Source organism: Grampus griseus, assembly GCF_964374135.1.
Source record: "Grampus griseus genome assembly, chromosome: 3".
NCBI lineage: Eukaryota > Metazoa > Chordata > Mammalia > Artiodactyla > Delphinidae > Grampus > Grampus griseus.
Window position 1 is genome coordinate 170886648 of NC_139019.1, and position 20329 is coordinate 170906976.

At 61.9% G+C, this 20329-nt stretch overlaps 1 protein-coding gene across 1 annotated transcript; it reads left to right on the plus strand.

Annotated features, from left to right (window-relative positions):
• Positions 1-807: 807 nt before the first annotated feature.
• On the plus strand, positions 808-18839 carry ONECUT3 (one cut homeobox 3; the record flags this gene model as incomplete). Its single annotated transcript, XM_082651106.1, has 2 exons — positions 808-1999; positions 18547-18839. 2 exons carry the CDS (start codon positions 808-810, stop codon positions 18837-18839), a joined length of 1485 nt encoding a protein of 494 aa, XP_082507232.1.
• Positions 18840-20329: the final 1490 nt, after the last annotated feature.

The window sequence follows — 20329 nt, forward strand, 5'->3', positions numbered from 1 at the left end:
AGGCCAGGCGCTCCATTATACAGCTGGGGAAACTGAGGCCCAGGTGCCCACACATGGGGGCAGATCCAGACACTTGGGAGGCACAGGCCGTGACCCAGCCTGAGGACCCCCTTTCAGCACACTCGCTCCAGAGAGACCTTTGTGGGGGGCTGTGACTCCCTACCTGTGTTGAGATAGAGGGAGGTGAGCGAGCAGAGGGACCACCTCCTGGGGGGTCTGTGTGGGTCGGGGGGCGCACGATCACAGACCTCCACTCAGCTACGCTCCTGCGCACTCCCTAAAGATGGACTCATGGGTGCCAGGTAGGAAAGTAACCTTCACGACCCTCGGGAGAGACAGGGAATCAGAGACCCAGAGACAAGGTCCCCAGTCTCACCTCGGCAGTCTGTCCTCGACCCGCGCCCACTGTCCCCGGGTACGACCAGTCCCCAGGGGGCACGGCGGAGACAGAGGCAGGGGACCCCAGAAGCCCGGAGTCTGGCTCACTCTGGCCTGCCTGGCGCTGAAAGGGGACGCGGCGGGCGGAGAGCAAGGCGGCGGGAGGTGGCGGCGAGGGGAGCCGGTGGGCGGGGGCACTGACGTCAGACCCGGGCCCGGGCGCCGGCGGCCGCTCCTCCGCCACATCCTGGTGGCCGCGCTCGCAGCCGGGCCGGGCCGTGCGCCGCTCAGCCGGGCAGCCTCGCGCGCAGCCACCGGGGAGCGGGCGGGGGCCATGCGTCGGCCTTGAGCGCGCCGGGCCGGCGCCAAGGAGCGCGCGCGGCGGGCGGGCGGCCGAGCCGGCGAGGGGCCCGCGCGCGGCGGCCGAGCATGGAGCTGAGCCTGGAGAGCCTGGGGGGCCTGCACGGCGTGGCCCATGCGCAGGCGGGAGAGCTGCTGAGCCCGAGCCACGCGCGCTCGGCGGCGGCGCCGCACCGCGGCCTGGTGGCGCCCGGGCGCCCCGGCCTGGTGGCCGGCATGGCGAGCCTGCTGGACGGCGGCGGCGGCAGCGCCGCCGGGGGCGCCGGGGGCGCGGGCGGCTCGAGCGGCGCGGGCGGCGGCGCCGACTTCCGCGGGGAGCTGGCGGGCCCGCTGCACCCGGCCATGGGCATGGCCTGCGAGGCCCCCGGCCTGGGCGGCACCTACACGACGCTCACGCCCCTGCAGCACCTGCCCCCGCTCGCGGCCGTGGCTGACAAGTTCCACCAGCACGCGGCGGCCGCGGCCGTAGCCGGGGCGCACGGCGGCCACCCCCACTCGCACCCGCACCCGGCGGCCGCGCCGCCCCCGCCGCCCCCGCCGCAGCGCCTGGCGGCCAGCGTGAGCGGCAGCTTCACCCTCATGCGCGACGAGCGCGCGGCGCTCGCCTCCGTGGGCCACCTCTACGGGCCCTACGGCAAGGAGCTGCCCGCCATGGGGTCGCCGCTCTCGCCGCTGCCCAACGCACTGCCGCCCGCGCTGCACGGCGCCCCTCAGCCCCCGCCGCCGCCGCCGCCGCCGCCGCCGCCGCTGGCAGCCTATGGCGCGCCGGGCCACCTGGCGGGGGACAAGCTGCTGCCGCCCGCCGCCTTCGAGCCTCACGCCGCGCTGCTGGGTCGCGCGGAGGACGCGCTGGCCCGCGGGCTGCCCGGAGGCGGCGGCGGCGGCAGCAGTTCGGGCGCCGGGAGCACCGGGGGGCTGCTGGCGCCGCTGGGCGGGCTGGCGGCGGCCGGAGCGCACGGGCCTCACTCCGGCGGCAGCGGCCCGGCCGCGGGAGGCGGCGGCCCCGGGGCGGGCGCGGCGGCCGAGGAGATCAACACCAAGGAGGTGGCGCAGCGCATCACGGCGGAGCTGAAGCGCTACAGCATCCCGCAGGCCATCTTCGCGCAGCGCATCCTGTGCCGCTCGCAGGGCACGCTCTCCGACCTGCTGCGCAACCCCAAGCCCTGGAGCAAGCTCAAGTCGGGCCGCGAGACCTTCCGCAGGATGTGGAAGTGGCTGCAGGAGCCCGAGTTCCAGCGCATGTCGGCGCTGCGCCTCGCAGGTAGGAGCGCGGCGCGTACCGCCCGACCCTAGGGGTCCGGCTCGGGGCTCCCCAGCACCAAGCAGTGCGGCAGCGGAGAGCCCCGGCTCCCTCCCCAGTCGGCGGCCTTGCGCCCCTTCCCCCCACTCTGGACCCCCCTGCAGGAGACTAGAGCGTGATCTGCGCCCCTGCCCGTCAGTTCCGTCAGCAAAAGGGGGAAAAGGATTGTGCCGCCGTCCCTCCCGTAGACTCCCGCCCAGCCCCTCCGGGAACTGGGAGGGGGTTCCTGGACCCTTTTTAGACTGCTGGAGGATCCCCAAGCTGCCAGCAGGGTCGCTCATTGTGTGTGTGATGTGTGCGTGTGTGTTTTAGGGGGTGGGTGCCCAAGACGCGCCGCCGCTTTCAGCTCGGGGTGCCACTCCCCTCCTCCCAAACGATCCCTCGCTGCGCCTCCAGCCCCGGGGCAGAGCGCCGGGACCGTGCACCGGGTGCCAGAACCTTAGCAGCCAGGGCCGGGCCCGCGCTCAGCCCCCGGCCCCAGCGCGCGCTTCTTTGTAGCTGGGCCTCTGCGATCGATAGCCCCCTCCCCCTCTCCGGCCGCTGGCAAAGGTCACCCGAGAACGGGCGGGGGAGGGGCAGCCCGGGGGACCCTCGGCCCGCGCGGCGCGGAGGCCTTTACACCCCAGCCGGCCGCCCGCCCCACGCGTTTGCTCCTGGCTAGGGTGCGCGCACCGCACTGGCCTCTCTTTTCCGTTTTGTGTTTCTCTGGCTTCTACTTCTCTCTCTGTCGGGCGAACTGGGATCTATTTTTTTTGCTCTGTCTCCGTTTTCCTCCTGGTCTCATTCTTTCTCCTTCTCTCTGTCCCGCTCCCTCTCTACCTCTCTCTGCCTCTGTCTCCGTGTCTCACTCACACTGATGCTCAGCCTCCCCTCGCTCCCTCCTCCCTCCCAGCTGACAACAGCTGGGTCCACACCTGCCCCCAGAGAGCCGGCGGCCAGGACCACTTCTCCTGGGTGTGCGTGGTGGGGTGCAGGAGAGAGCCCCCACTCTCACCACGGTGGCCTGGCTTGGGTGAGGGGGAGTCTTTTCCTGGCCACTCTGGGGAGGGGCTGCAGCTGCCCCAGCAGCGGGGACAATAGCGGCCCCGGGCGCCTGATCGATCGCTTCTCTGCGCACAGGGGCGAGTGGGGCTGGATGGAGTGGACTGGGGCTCAAACCAGGCACCCCGTAAGCGGGGAGGCAGGGAGGCACTTGGCTGTGAAGGGCCGGGCAGGGGGGCTGGGGAAGAGGGGGTGCCATTGGGGGATGGAGAGGGGTCGGTGTTCGTTGCTCCCCTCCCCCTAGGTGTCCTGGACAACCTGGGGGACTTGCACCCACACGCGGGCCTCAGTTGCCCCTTCTGCAGAACAAGGTGACTGCCTGAGCCCCGGATAGGCTTCCTAGATTCTCCACATTGGGGACTAAATCCTCCTTTGATGTGGCAGGTAACCAAGTGCGTGGGAAGGTGGCCGTGAAATGTTAGAAATGGCATCAGGAACCTGGAGGGTCTTGTGTGTAAGGGCAGTACCCACTGCTCATGACACATGCAGTGACACAGGTGTGCTCACGGGGGACACTCAGTCACACCAACACACAGCCACAGCGTGCCGTGTGTGAAGCAGGTGATCAGGGAGCAGGTCAAGGGCATGGCTCTGACGCTGTAGGTACTAAGCAGCCCCCAGCGAATGGGGTCACTTGTGAGGTTTGACTTACTGTACACTGGCCACCTTCGGCCTCCTCCCCGGCGCGTGTATTTTGGGGACATCGTGTCTGACATGTGTGTACCCAAAGGACACACCACTTTCCATTTTTTTCCACCGTCACTGTCATTTAACTAACTGGACCTCTTTGTGGTATGTGAGTGGCACACTTCGGGGCCACCCAACAGATTGGCCAGGGCGTCTTAGAACGACAAGCCTCAGGTGAGAAGTCCCTGTGGCGGGTGCCTGCTGTGAGGGATCAGTGCCAGCCAGCAGGGCACCAGCTCCCAGAGTCGGTGTCAGTGCGGGGAGGGCAGGGGAAACTGAGGCTGCGTTTGCATCCCAGCCGGGCCTCCCTGGCTTCTGCGGCGGCAGTCAGACGCCTCACCTCTCTGAGCCTCGGTTTCTCCTTTCGAAGTGGGAGTCAGAATAGTGGCCGTCTCAGGGGTACGTGGGGTGAATGGAGAGGATGAGCACAGGACCTGGCACATGCTCAGGTCCAGGCGACATTGAGCCGCGACACCCGGCCTGTCCCCGGCTCCTCCAGGCCGCTGCCTACGCGTGACCCACCCACCCCACCCCACCCCCGTCCGCCTGGTCCGCGCGCCCGGCCCTGGGCCCCCGCCACACCTCTAGCGCGTTCAGGACCCCGTCCACAGCGCGGGGCTGGCCTTAGGATGTCAGCGGTGGCCGGGCCGGAGTAATTAAGCACCGACCGGCCGAGAGGCCTTTAGTTCCGGTCGCTGCGCGAATGAAAAGCGGTTAAGTGGCGGCAAATCGCAGCGGTTGGTGGGGGAGGCGGGGCACATCCCTCCGCAACGCGCCGACCCGCAAGCGACAGCCCAAAGCACCTACCGGCGCCCAGACCCGCACAGTCCAACCCCGGCAGGGAGTACTCACCGCCGCCCTCCCTCCTCCCCGCCCCATCCCGGGACCCTGCAGCTCCGCGCCCCAGTCCCACCCCCTCGCGCTGGCCCGCCTCCGGCCTCGCCTCTTGGCCGAGCTGCTCCGGACCTCCCGTCAGGTAGTCCCGTCCTTGCGCTGGACCAGGAGGGAGAAAGACACACGGAGAGACAGAGAGAAAGAGAGATAGGTAAGGAAGGACAGAGAGTGGCAAAAAAAAAAAAAAAGAAGCGAGAAAGTCAAAGAGACAGAAAAGGAGAGACTGGAAAGGGGAGTGGAGAGGTCCCAGCGGCTGCCCGGCTGCTGGGTTCCACTAGCCTGGACCCTGTCACCTCCCAGCTCCCCCGCCTCTCTCCTTCCCGACTCTGGGGCTTAGGAGGGAAGAGCAGTTTCTTTGTTTCTCTGAAGCACCCAAGAAATCTGGCCAGGTAGACCTGAGGGTCCGCCACTCCGTTGCCGCCAGGCCTGCCTGTTCTTTGTGACTCAGTTTACCCCCCTGTACAATGTGTGTGCATTGGGGGAGCCAGGCTCTGGCTCTGACATTCTGGGGATGGCCCATCCTGCATCCCCCCAACCCCACTGCCATGGTGGGGGGGGGGGTGACTAGCCCTACTCCACCCCAGGATCCTCAGATTCCCACAGCTTCGGAGCCGCCGCCTCTTCGAAGCCCTCCCCGACTCTGTCTCAAACAGTAATTACGGGAGAGGGGCTGGGGGAGGGGCTGGCGGACTCCGCGGGGGCGGGGCGGTCGATGAATTCGAATTACCGTCTCTAATTCATCACCGTCGCCGGGTCGATAACTTCGGCCGTCTTCAAATATTGTTTAAATTGCAACTCCGGAGGAAAAGTATTTTTTGTAACTGATCAGAAAATATATATAAAATATCAGATGGTGGCGATTGAAAGAAGGGCCTTCTCCTCCTCCTTCTCGCCTGCCGATGAGCCCCAGACCCAGAATCCCTGAAGGCTGTGGGAGACCGGCCGTGGGGGAAACTGAGGCAGAGAGGGAGCCATTTCCGGAGGTGACAGGGGGTGGGCACGGTGAGGGCAGATGTCAGGGTTGGCGGTGGCTTTGCAGTGCGGTGGCCAGGGGCCTGGAGTCTGGAAGGGATGGTGATGGAAAGGGGAAAGGCACACCAGCTGCCCCCCTCCAGGCTAGGACAGGCTTTTCCCCCACCCCTCCCCCCATTCTGCAGCCACCATCCCGGACAGGTGTTGAATGGGAAGAGAAGAAGAGACTCAGCCCACAAGGTCCAATTCCAGAGTCCCACTTGGAGGGACACTATCCATCCCCCCCGCAAGCACTCTCCACCCCCTCTCCCCTCCCCCCGTCCCCCCACCCCTGCAAAGACCAATGTACCTTCAGTAAAACCTGACCTTGATCCACCCACAAGGGTCCACACCTCTTGCAGACCCCTCCAGAAAGCCACCCCAGTAGAGAATTCGGAGACCTGGCCTCACCCGGGCTCAGTCACTGACTGATCTTGGGTGAGGGTCTGAGTCTCAGTTTCCTCATCTGAGAAATGGACAGAATCAGATACCCCCTCCAAGGTATTTGTTGAGGTTTTTCTTATCAACCCCGCCCCCCCCCAGAGCCCCTCAGGATGTATTCACAGACCCTGTACCCTGAGGCCCCATTGCTTAATCACCCACTCACACCCACATCTCCTTGTCTTTAGGGAGGACCTGGGTCATCCCTGGCAGCCTGTGCTTTGTGGGACCCACAGTGGGGAAGGGGAGCCAGAAGGGGTCTGGGACCTGGAGGGGACACTGCAGGCCTCCTCAGGGAAGCAGGGAGTGGGGGGATACTGTCCGGGGCTGTGTGTGCCAGGGCCATGAGGGGCTGTGCATGATGTCTTGGGTCCCCCAAACCAGTCCCTCCTTCTAGACCACAAGACCCAAGTGGGGCGGCACCAGCACCCTGCCCAGGTTCACTGATTCTGGCTTTCATTTCCACGCAGAGGGGGAGGGAGAGGAGAGGGGTAGGTTGTCAGATGGGGAGGGGGCGGGCTGGGATGCCCGGAAGCCCTCCCCCTCCCCCTCGGTTCACCCACCAGAAAGGAGGGACCTTTTAAGCCAGTTTGAGTGTTGAGCCCACTTTACAGACCAGCAAGCCAAGGCTGAAAGAAGGGTGCTTGCCAGTGCTGCGCACTCAGGGTGACTCAGAGCCTTTAGTAAATGGGGCCTGAGATGCTCAGGCTCCCACCTCCCTCAGAGATGGGGGGACATTCCGGGCAGGTGGCCCGGCAGAGACAAAGGCTGGGAGGGGAGCTCAGTGGACTGAGGCCAGGGACAGGAGGGAGGCTCTCAAGGTCGTGTCAAGGTCCACTTTACAAACCGCTTGGGTGACCCTTGGGCCGGGAGGGCAGGCCTGCACTTGTCCTTCCGACTCAGAGTTGGACAGGATCACGGACCCATGAGAGTCCCCCCAGGGACCACCAGAGACCCTGGGGATGGGTCCTCCTGCTGCACTCAGAGCCACCCGCTTCTGCTTTTCCTGGTGAACTGCCCCCTCCTGGCTGCCAGCCCTCAGGGGGAACCTGGGCCCTGAACTGGAGGTTCAGCCCTCCTTGGACCCCAGTCCCGATAGTACCTTCCTGCCTGAGAGACAAGGATGGTCGTTCCCACGTCACAGAGAAGCACACAGAGGAATCTCCCGGGTGAGGGGCTGGAGCTGGGCTTTGGCTCCTTTATTCTCAAGTCCCCTTACCTGAAAATCCTAGGACTAACCAAGACCCAGCCATTCTCCCTAAACTCCCTCCCTATCAACCATCACCACTCTAGTCTGAGCAACCCCCCTCTGGCCGCTGCCTCCTCCTGGCTGGTCTCCAGGCTCCACTCCCTCCCCTGATGTCCTCACTCCAAAGCTGGAGGGGGCTTCTTACAGTAAGTCAGAGCTCATCGTTCTTCTGCTTAGTACCGTGCCCCGTGGCTCCCAAGAGCCCAGAAGTAGAGGAAACTTCCTTCCACGGCCCTAACTTTCTGTCCTGCGTCAATGCAGGTGGAACCACCAAGGACAAAGGCTGGGAGGTGGGAAGCCAGAGCTGCTGTAAGGATGGAGGCTGGACCCCTGCGGCTGGAGTCTTTGTACGTAGCAGCGAGCTCAGCTGAACCAGGGGAGCTCAGGCTGGTTTGAATCAAGTGTTTAATTAAATATGGCCCTTGATCAATAAGGAAGGCTGTGCTCGTGGGGGAGGGAAGAGGCTGGCCGGGAGCCAGGGGCAGCCTGGGAGACCCACCTGACCTTGGGCAGTCCAGGGACACCTGCAGCCTCAGTTTCCCCTCTGCCAAGTAGGTGTGGACGTGGTGGGGCTAGGAAAAGGGGAGACTCTCCTGCTGCTGGTGTCTTGCCCTATAGACAGATGTGGGGCAGGCCGGGGGCTTAGACCTAGTCACACGCATAAAGCCACAAATTGGCAGCAGGTGGAAACGGACAAGGAGAGGCGCCCATGACCGGCGCGGGCCTCTGGAGACACAAGTGTAGACGCCCACATCCACACTAGGGCAAGCGCGGGCAGACTCCGGCCCAGGACCCCCACCGCCCTCCGGTCGGGGTCTGGCACATCCCGGTGCTGGGGGAGCAGGGAAGAACCCACTTCCCTCCCCCCCGACACCTTCGCTGGCGCCTGGGAATTTTTCACAGGCCCCCCAGCTGAGCCTCTGGGCCACCTCTCCTACCCATCCACTTCCGGGCAGGGGCGGTCCGGACCCCACTCCCTAGAGCTGGGGGGGGGTGGGAGAGGGTCACGTCCGCCCGCGGTGACGGAGGTAGGTGATGGGGGACCTGGTGCGGGCACAGCAGGGTTCATGCTTTTCTACGCACCCTAGCGCATACGCGCCCACTAGGGAAGATGTCGGTGCTTCAGTTTCCACCACCAGGCCAACGCCGCCCCGCAGTGCCGGCAAAGCCGCGGAGTGCAGCCGGGGCCGCCACGTTCCGCACGTCTGTCCTCGGCGGACGTGGGATCTCACAAACCCAAAAGGATCTAGCGTGCATCCGCCCTCCACAGCCTGGAGGGACATGGGCGCACGCAGCCCAGTGTAAGGACCCGGCCCCTTGCCCTGCACACCCGCGGCCTCCGAGCCTCAGGGTCACCGGCGCGCCCTCAACAAGTGCCCGCATCCTATCCCGGGGGAAGTCATATCCCACCCGTGGGGAGCCGCCTCTGGGTTCGCCTCCCTCTGGCCCAACCCAGGGCGGCGGCGGACTTGGCGCGCTTGGCTGTGCGCTCGGAACGTCGGGTCACAGCTCCCGGAATGCAGACAGCACAGCGCGGCGGCCGGGGCGCTTGGGGAGGGATGCGTGCGGCGGCGGTCAGGCCCGGGACTGTGGACAAGGCGCTTCCCCTGCGCACCTCCGTTTCCCCAAATGGAGGCTAGAATCCTCAGCCCGGCTGAGAACGAAGCACGTAAAGAAAAGCCTCCTGCGCGCGTCGGAGCAACGGCAAAGTCCCTGCTTGCTTCCTCCACCTCCCTCCTGTCTACCCACCCTGTTCTTTAAAAAATGCTGTATTATTTTTTTTCACACAGCGGACACATTCGCCAAGTTCCAAATTTAAGTGGAGCAAGTCCCCTTTCTGTAAACCGCGGTTCGTATTGCTCCTCCTAAAGAGAGGTTACACTTCATCCGGCAGCCATAACGCACGTACTTTTCCTTTTCCTTTTCCTCTTTTTAAAAAACACCGGTTCTGCTGTGCTTTTGCTTCACCGACAGCCGGCACATCCACATCAGGAAAGAGAGAGCCTCGAAGGCATTTTTGCCTGCTGCATAGTATTCTGTTTGGCCCTTTCCTTCTGTCTTCAACCACGTCCCTGCCCAATGGACATTTAGGACAGTTCCAGGTGGTTTGTCGTCGCCCCCAGGGCTGCAGTGAGCACGCGCAGCACGACAGTTTTGCCTGTGAGTTTATCTGTGGCTTAGTTTCCCAGGCACTGAAATGCTGGGTCCTCCCCCCCCCCACCCCGCTGGCCTTTTCTGCTTTGGCTTCTCTATGCTTTTTCTTATCACCGAAGGTTCCTTTCCTGTCATCTTTTTCAAATCCATTTCCAGCTGTCAGCCGCTGTGACTCTTAACATTTTTTTTTTAAAATAAAAGCTCTGCGTGCACCCGCTGATGAGGTTTGCCCCCAGTGCCTGAATGGGGGGGCGGGTCTCAAGGCGTGAGAGCTGCCCCTGGACACCCCCGTCCCCCCATCCCCAGGCGTTGCAACCACCAGATGGAGCGCCCCCCCCCCCGAGGGGCAGCCCAGAACCCAGTGGAAACGCTCATTTCCCTGATAAGTCTTTGAAAGGCTCAGAACTAATTTGAAAATGCGGCCATTAAAATCCCATCAGGGGAAGCAGGGGGGCGGGGAGGGAGGCTGGGTGACAGCCAAGGTGCGTTCAGAGGCTGAGGGGCAGGGGAGGGTGGAGGGGCAGAGAGCGGTGAGGCGACGGAGACAGAGGAGGGGCTGCTGAGGCTTCCAGGGGGTCCACATCTGAGGGCAGGGGCCTGGCTCAGCACCGTCTCCCTGGAGATGACTCCCCTCCCCCCCACCCCTGAGGAGTGCAGGGTGTGGATAAAGCAGGTCCGAGGCATGTGTATGCTCCAGGCTCCCCTCCGAGTGACTCACTGTGTGACCTTGGGCAAGTCACTCACTGTCCCTGGCCAGGGGAGGCCAGCGGGGGCTGCTCAGGGCAGCTCAGCCCAGTGGGGACAAGCCACTAGGGTGGTGGCATCAATGTGGCCCACACCTGGGGCTGAGCAGCTGGTGGCCGGGGTGGGACGTGTCGCCAAGGAAACCGGTCATCATCCCAGCCGGGGACCTGGCTCCGTATTGAATTGTCTGCCCCGAGAAGCTGAGCTGAGCGCGGGAGGTGGCCGGAGGGGAGGGAACGGGACAGTGGCTCTGGCTCCCGCTCCCACACCACCACCCGGTGCCCAGGTAGACAGATCCTGGGAAGGGGGTGGTACAGGCACACGGGGCCGGGGCCCTGGGGGCAGGCGAGAGTGGCTCCGCAGTGGCTCTGACACTGCACAGAGGGTGACACAGAGGGATGAGCACTTCTCGGGCCACCGTCTGGCTGCTGTCCTCCCCTGTCAGACCCAGGCTTTCACAGTGGGGGGAGCCACCCTCCTGATGCCACCTGGCTTCTTCCAGATCTGTTCCCCCCTAGCCGGGCTCATGTCTTCCCCCCCCACCGCCCGATAGCCCAACCATGCCCACCTCCATCCCGAGCTGCACAGCGGGGGCAGCTGGCAGCCCCGTCTGGGAACAGTCAGTCATCGGTTTCCCTGTATCTGTGCGATTATTCGGGTGACGGTGTTTTCACACCACATCGAGGCTCCGTGGGACCTTGCACACGGTGCACACAGGAGGTGCTTGGTAACTGTGTGAGTGAAGGGGGGAGGGGGGAAGGAGTGAGCAGCTGCAGGGTCCACCCTGGCCCGCATGTGGAGCCAGCTTTGCTTGGGACCCCCAACCCCACAGACAGATGGGGACATCAGGACCAGGGGTCGCTGGGCCCGCTTTATAAACCAGGAAAACTGTGTCCACAGACTGTGTGCTCAGGGCCACTCGGCCCCCGGAGCCCAGGCCCAGCGTCCCCGCTGATGGGGAAGGGCAGGGCAGTGGGGCAGCTAGCAGGCCCAAGGCCAGAAGACACACAGGAGCCACCCCGGGGGTCTCCATGGCCCATCCTACGTCCTGTAGACTCAGACCCAGTGGGCTCAGCGCCACGCACCCTGGCTGTCACACCCAGCAAGTCACGTTCCGCCCTTGATTCTTCACACTGCATCCTCTGTCTGACATCTACGCTCTGTCCCCAACCCCCGAGGCCAGCTGCAAGCAAACGTCACGCTGAGGCCTGCTGGCCCCCGGGTCTTCCGCCGCTGCCCACTGACCGGCCACATCCTCTGAGCCTCTGTCCCCACCGCCCCCCAGGTCCCCACCCGCTGCCCACCTGTCTGCCTATCGCACCGAAGGCTCTGGCTACCCTCCCAGTTTCCCCGTTCCTCACGCGCGTGCGGTCTGCGGTGCGTGGCTACCCCTTCCAACACAGCAAAGCCGCACTGCACACACCGCCTTCCATCCGGCCAGGCCCTGTGCAGCCCCACGCAGGCACACCCAGCTGATGGGGGACAGGCAGACTCCCGCGTGCTCAGCCGGCTGGGGCCAGGGATGGCCCAGGACAGGCACAGCAGGGGCACTCATCCCACCGTGTCACCCACCCAGACCACAGTGGGCCTCTGGAGGAGGAGAGGAGGATGGTGCAGGATGCCAGAGGGGAGGGGGAGACGGAGGGGGGGAGGAGATGGGTGTCTGTCAGGTGATGATGGGGGTGAACAGGTGCAACCCTAGCTCCCTCCACTGCGGACCTGATCCTCTCCATCCACTGAGGGGCGACTGAATCCAGGGACACACCCCCTCCCCCTCCTGCTGCACAGCCCCAGCTTCTCCCTGGCTGACTGGGGACAGGGTGCTCCCTGCTGAGGGCCCTCCCTGGGGTCCCCCTGCTTTACCGGACCCTCCAGGGCAGTGACCAGCCGGGTCTCCCTGCGCAGGGTCTTCCAGTCTGGGCTGAGTCCCCTACCACCCACATAGGGGTGTGAGGCATTGGACAACACAGCCAGCCGGCAGCCTCCCGTGGATCCACTCTGTGCTGGGCACCAGGAGGCTCCTAGGGGAGAGAATTGGGGCTCTGCTGAGGGTTAGGGGAAGAGTTTCCTGGGGCAAGGGCAACTGGGGCTGGGCCTTGAGGGATGTCTAGGAGTTCTTGGGCTGAGGCAGCCCAACTCCCTACTCCAGACCTCATTTTCTCCATCCCTCCCCCCTCCAGGAAGATTCTAGGGAAGGTGCTGAGGCTTGAGGCCTGCCCTGAGAGGGGGAGAAACTTCACGGCTGCCCTGCAAGTGGGGCCCAGAGCCTAGCTCCTCCCCGGGCCCCCATATGGGAGCTGGGAGCCTCATCCCAGCCCCACCATTGTATTCAAGACTTTTCTGGCTAAACCCCTTCTCAGAACCTGGTAAGGCAGAGATCATGATTAAGACAATTTTCCATTTGAGGAACCTGAGACTCAGAGGCCGTCACCACGCAGTAATCCACGGTGGGGACGGGTCTGACTGCCCTCTTGGGCCCCTGGACGCGAGCAGCTTTGTAGAAAGGCAGGAGGGACAGAGGTGCCATGGTAGCAAGTCTCCAAGGGTCTGAAATGAAAGGGAACTTGAGGGTCCCCCCAACTCACCTCCCATTGCCGCCACCCAAAACGTGGACCAACAGGGCCCACCCTCCTACCTGGAGTCCCGGCCAGCGCTGGGGCGGGGTCAGCTCCCCTGTCAGTCACTGCGGGAACCGCGGGCCAGACCAGCCGAAAAGCCTGCCGTTAGCGCCTGCTGGGCTCCCCGTGAGGCAGCTGATTTGGGAATAAGGTCTCTTCTGTATCTCCTTTGATCTCCTCCAGGGCTTCTGGGACCCCCCCAGGAGCCAGCCCCAGACCCTCCTCATCCCTGGACTCCAAAAAGACTGATAGCAATGAGGGAAACAGGATGGGGTGTAGCCGCCACTGTGGTGCACCTGCATCCCCTCCTCCACCTGAATCATTTCTATCTCCATCACCTTCCCCACCATCTTTAAGATCAGAGCATCTTGGAATCAGCAGCTCCAAGTATCAGATTCTCAGTCCCTGGGGTCAGGGAGGGTGGACAGGAGAGAAAGTTGGGTCCAAAACCCTCACTCTGTGGCACCCCTGGATAGAGTGGGAGAATGGTGTGGAAAAAAGAAAGAAAAAAGCAGAGGAGGGAGAAAGTTGCAGTATTAAATTGGGGAGGGGGTCAGGGTGGGCCTCACAGAGAAGAGATTTGAGCGAAGAATGGAAGGAGGCAAGGGAACAATGAAGAAACGTGGGAAGAGCAACACAGGCAGTGACTTCCCTGGTGGCGCAGTGGCTAAGACTCTGTGCTCGCAATGCATGGGGCCCAGGTTCGATCCCTGGTCAGGGAACTAGATCCCACGTGCCACAGCTAAGAGCTGTCACAGCCAAATAAATAAATAAATATTTATAAATAAAAAAGAGCGATGCAGGCAGAGGTGGCAGCCAGTGCAAAGGCCCTGAGGTTGGACTGTGCCCGGGGGATGTGACCAGTGTGGCCACGGAGGAGTGAGCTGAGTGAGGGGCAGCAGGAGGAGGTGAGAACAGAGAGGCAGTGGGGGACCAGGGGCCGAGTGAGATGGGGAGGGCTTGAGCAGCTGATGCGCCCTGAAAAATGTTTGAAGGAGGCAGAACGTCCCATTTTGCAACTGAGGAGACTGAGGCAGGCCCTGCAAGGGAACTGACCCACCCAGGGTCCCAGAGCATGTATGAAGGCCACCCCACCACACCAGTCCCACAGGCCAGCCCAGCTGGCTCCTCCTCTGCTGGCTGTCACGGCAGCCATGGTTGGTGGTGAGGGCCTGTGTCTGAGGCCACTCCCTGTCTCCCCACCACAGGCTGGGTGGCCCTGGTGGGGGAACCTGGGCTGAGTCCCCCTGTGCTGGGCACATACAAGGTGGACTCTAGGATGGGGTTTGATGGTGTCGGTGAGGATTTTGGAGGAGACGGTGGTGGAGGGGATAAAATGGAGGTGACGGTGGTGGAGGTGCAAGTGGAGGAGGTGATGAGAGCAGAGGTGGTGTTGATGATGGAGTTCGGCTGCGGAGAGAGGTGGTGGTGGTACAGGTGGTGGTAATGGTGGAGGAGGAGGGGCTGGTGGTGGAACTGATGCAGATGATGGAAGGGATGGTGGTAGATGGACACCGATGGTGGTGGAGACGAGGTGATGGCAGAAGAGGTGATGGAGGTGGAGGAGGTGGGGGTGGTGGAGGAGGTGATGGAGGGAGAAGTGATGCAGGTGGAGGAGGCGATGCAGGTACACCACAGTGGCGGTCCCCACTGGAGATCATCGTGGAAGAGGTGGCCGCAGCAGTGGCACCGCAGTGTGAGGCTGCTGGCTGGTGCCATGAGTACATCCCAGGCTGCTCCCCGGGCTCCTCTTCCCCAGCCCTGCTCCCTGGCCGGTCCTCTGGCAGCCTTGGTTTTCACTTCTGTGAAAGGGGCCCATACCCAGGCCTCTCCTCCTTCTGGGGCTGCCTCCAGGGGTGCATTGGTTTTTAGGGCTGACCCGGGTGATGCTGGGCGCTGGGAGGGATACTGATGAGGGGCAGGGCAGCGATAGGACCCGCTGCTGGGGGGCTTTGGGGCACCTCCCGTGCTGGCACTCACACCCCCGCCAGGGGCAGGGGCCTCCAGGCCGGCGCCGCCGGGGTCTGTGGGGGAGGGAAGCGGTGACAAAAGCTGCTCGAGGTAAACAGCTCCGACTGGAGCCCGGATCGATCCAGGCTGTGAGGAGCTGTAATTAGATTGAACGCTGGGAAGGGGGGCGAGCGGAGCCTCTTTTTGCTGCGATCGACAAAACGCGAAGTTTTTTCACCGCTCTGCTTCGCCCGGCCCCTCCCCCAGCCTCTGCCTCTGGGGCCCCCATTAGACTCTGGGTTGGAGAAGGGGGAGGCCGGGGGCAAAGAGGCGACCCACATCTTACCTCCCTCCCCTCTGCCAGTCAACTCTGGCTGCTGTCTTGCCCCTGCCAGGACTTGCTGGGCGAACTTGGGCGAGGGGCTTACCTTCCCTGAGTAAGTAAGAAGGAAACTTCCTGCCCTATGGAATTATAAGGCCCTGCACATGCAAAGCTCTTGCAAGCTAGAGCATTGATACAAAGGAGCATTTGTATATCTGTCCCTAGTGTAAATGCATAGTGAACTCATGAGAAAATTGCTAAGAGAATGAATGAATGCATGAGTGAATGAATGAATTGATGATCGCAACAGGAGGGCAAGAAAGGCCTCTTTTGGAACGTAAAGGCCTGGTTGAGTTTTGACTCTTCCCTGGCCTTGCTGCCTGAGACCCAGCTTTCCCTTGAAAGAGTGGGGGATGTGGCCTCCTCTCGTGAGTCTCACAGGCTTGCCAGGTTCCAAGGAGATGGGAGGTCAAGGCAGTTGCTTGTGCTTCCTTCGAACATTTCTTTAAGCAGATAAAATACGAACAAATGTTCTCACTCCCCTGTCTTGTATACAAAAGGCTGCCCGGTACACTGTTCATGTCCTAGGTTTTGCCTCATACAGTACCAGGATTGCTTTTCCTTTCTTGCACGGCTGTTTGTTTTTCCAGGAGTTAATTGTTGCCAATCACAAACTCTTCCCACATCCTCCATCAAAGTTCGAAACCAACGCATGTTAGGACATTTCCATTTCCCTTGGTTCTTCTGCTCTGACCTGAATGGGACTGCCCTCCGTGCCCTTGGTGCCTTTGTCCTGCTGTCTTTCAGGCTCTCCCGTCTTCATTTGGGGGACCGCTTTTCCCTTTCCTCTAGGTTGAATCACATTTCCTGATTCCCGCACCTCCCTTTTTTGATTTACTTCCTCATTTTGATGGAACACACCCTCTAGTAGCTTTCTGAGAAAGGGTATAAAGAAGTCAACTTCTGGAGACCTTGAATGTCTGACTATATCTTTAGTCCACCTTCATGCTTATGTTTGGCCGGTCACACAATTCTAGCTGAATACAGTTTTCCCTCAGAATTTTGAAGGCATTGTTCCACTGGCTCCCAGTTTTCAAGAAGCCCAAAGCCACTCTGATTCTTAGGTCTCCAAATGGCGTGTGGCTTTCCTCTCTGGGACATTTTATCTTCTTTTTCATCCTGGGTCCCTGACATTTCACAAGGATGAACCTCAGGGAGTGTATTATTTTTCATTCATTGAGCTGAGCATTTCATGGGCTCTTTTAAACTGAACTCTCATGTCTTCCAGCCATGAATTTAAAAAATATATATATAATTTATTTGGGCTTCCCTTCCTCTAGTTTTGGATGGCCTCTTGCTCAGATGACAAACGTGCACATTCATCCTCTAACTTTGTTATCACCTTTCCCTCATTTTCCATCTCTGTGTCCACCTGTATTTCCAGGGATATTTGCTTTATGTTCCAATCCTTTTTTTTTTTTAAATTTTTTGGCCCAGTCACATGGCCTGCAGGATCTTAGTTCCCCGACCAGGGATTGAACCCGGGCCCTTGGCAGTGAAAGCGCCGAGTCCTAACCACTGGACCACCAGGAATTCCCTACGTTCCAATTCTTACATTGACTTTATTCCAGCTATTATATACTTAAATTCTAAGAGCATTGTCTTCCCCTTTCATGGTCCTGTTTCATGGATACAGTATTTTTCTCTTACCTCTCCAAGAATCTGACTTATAACAGTGCCTGACCTGTCTGTTTCTTCTGAGAGCATCATCCCCCAATCCTCCTGCCATTTTTCTCACTTTTTCTCTCTCTCCTTCATTAGAGGCTTTTCTGAAATGTCCAGTAACCTCTGATCATCACTCTTCTTTAATCATGAAACCTGAAACAGCCAATCAGAAGCCCCGTGTGTGTTCCAGGTCAGAGGGGGCCAGGGAGGGACGTGGTGCGTCAGGTCACACAGGGGAACCTGTCGTCCCCGAGAAACGAGCCACAGTGCAGGGGACATTCATTTATTTTTGCTGACGTGTGTGGACATTGATCTGGCATGTCATCGGGTTCAGGCTGTCCTGGAACCAAAAATTCCAGCTTGGCTTGTGGTCCCAGCAGGCCACTGGGCCTGGCAGCAGGGATCTGCTAGTACAGCCTGTGCCACCGGCCACTATGGGGGTGACAGAGTCGCTGGGGCAAGCGGTTGGCAGGGAGGCAGGATAGGGCAGGTGTCCACCACCCACTGCCCCTGACTGCTACGTGGATGAGGAATTGAGACTCTGATAGAGTTTGTGCTTATGTCAGCAGCCCCCGGGGGGAAGTAGCCTGCTCTGGCTGGTGAAGCTCATCTTTTCCACCCACTGGCCCCCATGGCATTGAGGGGAGGGGTCCGCTTTGGAGCTGGGGCAGGGAGGAGGAGGACCACAGGCTCCAGCCCAGCTCCACCACCCTGAGATGTTGCCATTTCCCCTTTGCAAGCATCCACCGACCACAGGGCAGCCTCCTGCAGCCTTCCCGGTCCTCCGTGCAGGTGACCCTGGGAGAGGGAGGGTTGGTCTCTCAACCCCCCTTAGATCCTCCCAGCTCCAGAAGTTCCTCTGGGGACTCGAGGGGAGCCAAACCTCAGTCTCAGTCTGCTGGTGGGGGGAGGCCAGAGTGGGGGCTCAGATATCAGAATCAGGCAGTGGTTGCCCATGTGAGCCTGGTTCAGGGTCCCTGAGCTGGCCAGGCGCCAGAGGACACCAGGGAAGGAAGCGTGGGCTGTCACCCCCCTTCTGAGAACCCCCTTGCCCCATCATTCCAGGGGGAGGTTACTGGGCTTTGTGACACATCTCCAAGGACCTATGAATTAACCACTTCTTTCACCCAGGTCTACACTGAGCCAAATAACTCACATGTAGAGTTTCCATGTCATTTCCCCCAGCACCCCCCAGGTGTGGGCTGCAGAAGGGAGGGCGGAAAGCCACCAACACCAGTGGTGCTCTTGAGGTCAGGATTCTTGGGGGGGTGGGGAGGGGTTTGGGGATATGAGGCTGGGGAGGGGGCCAAGCATGCAGAAGAGGGACGGGAGGGGTGGCGACCCGTGCCTGTGGAGGTGTGCTCACACTGTGTCCCCTTCTGTTTCTCCCCACCTCCACATCTGCCTCCTCTGTCTCTGTCTCCTGCCCACGACTGTCTGCCCCCCACTTCCTTCCATTACTGGCGGTCTCTACTCGCTGCCTCCTGGCCTCTTTCTGTGTCTCCCTGTCTCTTTTGGCCCTGTCCCCGGGTCGTCTCTCCCTCCATCTCTCGCGTTTCCTGCGTATTTCTGTGTTTCCTCGTGTCTCTCCGCTCCGGGACGCGTGGCCTGTCTTCTTCCGTGCGGCCGCACGGTGGCGCTGCGTCCCTCTCGCCCGCCCGCTCGCCCGCAGCCTGCAAGCGGAAGGAGCAGGAGCAGCAGAAGGAGCGCGCGCTGCAGCCCAAGAAGCAGCGCCTGGTGTTCACCGACCTGCAGCGGCGCACGCTGATCGCCATCTTTAAGGAGAACAAGCGGCCGTCGAAGGAGATGCAGGTCACCATCTCGCAGCAGCTCGGCCTGGAGCTCAACACCGTCAGCAATTTCTTCATGAACGCGCGGCGCCGCTGCATGAACCGCTGGGCCGAGGAGCCAGGCGCGGCCCCCGGGGGCCCCGTCGGCGCCGCGGCCACCTTCTCCAAGGCCTGAGGCGCCCCGCCCCCTCCCCTCCCCCCCAACCGCGCCCTCCCCTCCCCTCTCCCCCACCGCGCCCTCCCAGCCTCCACGGCCCGGGCGCTGCCCTCCCACCTCCCCCAGCCCCAACCCTGCCGGCCCGGAGACCCGCGCCAGGGGGCGCCTGGAGGGGCTGCCGTCCGGGTTCCCACACCCCGGGAAGGGACGCAGCACACCCCCAGCCCAAGTGCACAAAAGGGGCCCCCCTCCTCCCTCCGTCCCAATCTCCTTCAGGCCAAAGGAAGCCCTCCACCCCCCCGCCAGCGGGGAGGGGGTGACAGAAAGGGGCTCCCGGGCTCCCTTTCAAGGCAGGACGCCCAGGGGGCTTCGAGGAAAACCAGGGCTCACGTGTCGTCCCGAAAGCGGGTCAAGAAGCACATACTAGAAACAAACCGGGTATTTAAAAAAGGAATTTAAAGAATAATCCCTCCTTCGCCGGCCCCCCGACCCCACGGAAGGAGGCAGGGAGGCTTCCTCTCCAACGGTACCCCCCCAAACCCCCGCCACGGACCCTTCCCCGAGAACTCAATCCCTCCAAAGTCGCCAAAGCCCACGTCGAGCTGGAGCCTCACACTGCCCCCACCCCACCAAGACCACCCCGGGTCCGCCGGCAGAACTGCCTCCGCAGCCAAGACCCAGCCGCCCCTCCCGGCAGCCGGGATTCCTTGTGCCAAGAATTGCCTGCCTTAACGTCTGGGGGCGGGGGTGCCCTGCAGCGGCGACCGCCCAGCACCCACCGGCGAGCACCCTTCCCCACCCTGTCCCAGACCGGAGGGGACGGCAGCTCAAACAAGCGGGTAATTCCAGACGCCTCCCTCCCCACATCCCTCTGCCAGTTCACTTTACCGCTAGGCACCTTGATGAATGACGCGCGGGGAGAGACAGACCCCAGGAAACAGAAGAAAACACCCAGATTCCACGGAGAAACGGGCCCCGGAAGAGCAGGGCACACCTGAGCCTCTGCTTGCTGGGGTCGCGGCGTCGCCCTCTGCTCGGGACCCCCCGGAACTTCCCCCACCTCCCAGCGCTCGGGGGTGCGGCGCTGGGCCTGCAGGGGCGCAGGGGTGAACCGGTACTGCTGCTGCTTTTTCTCCAAAGAGAGAAAGAAGATGATGAACAAGGTGGAATCTGCTTGCTCTGATTTTTGCCAAAAGAAAAACAAAAAATGACAAAGGGGAAGGAAGGGTCAGAAATGAAGATGAGCACGCCCCCCTCCCCTGCTCACCCTCTCCAGGTGACCTCCAGGACTGGCCGGCAGCTGGATCCCAAGAGCCTGCTCCCCCGCCCAGGGCTCAAGAGCTGGAGGCTAGAAGGAACCTTTCCCCACCAAACCGCCTCCCACCCCCTGACCACCACCTCCCACCCCCTGACCACCGCCTCCCAGAGAGGTGGCCACACCCCTCCCCTTTGAGAATGCAAGAGACATTTCTAATGAAATGCCCCTCCTCCTCCCCAGGTAAAGGCTA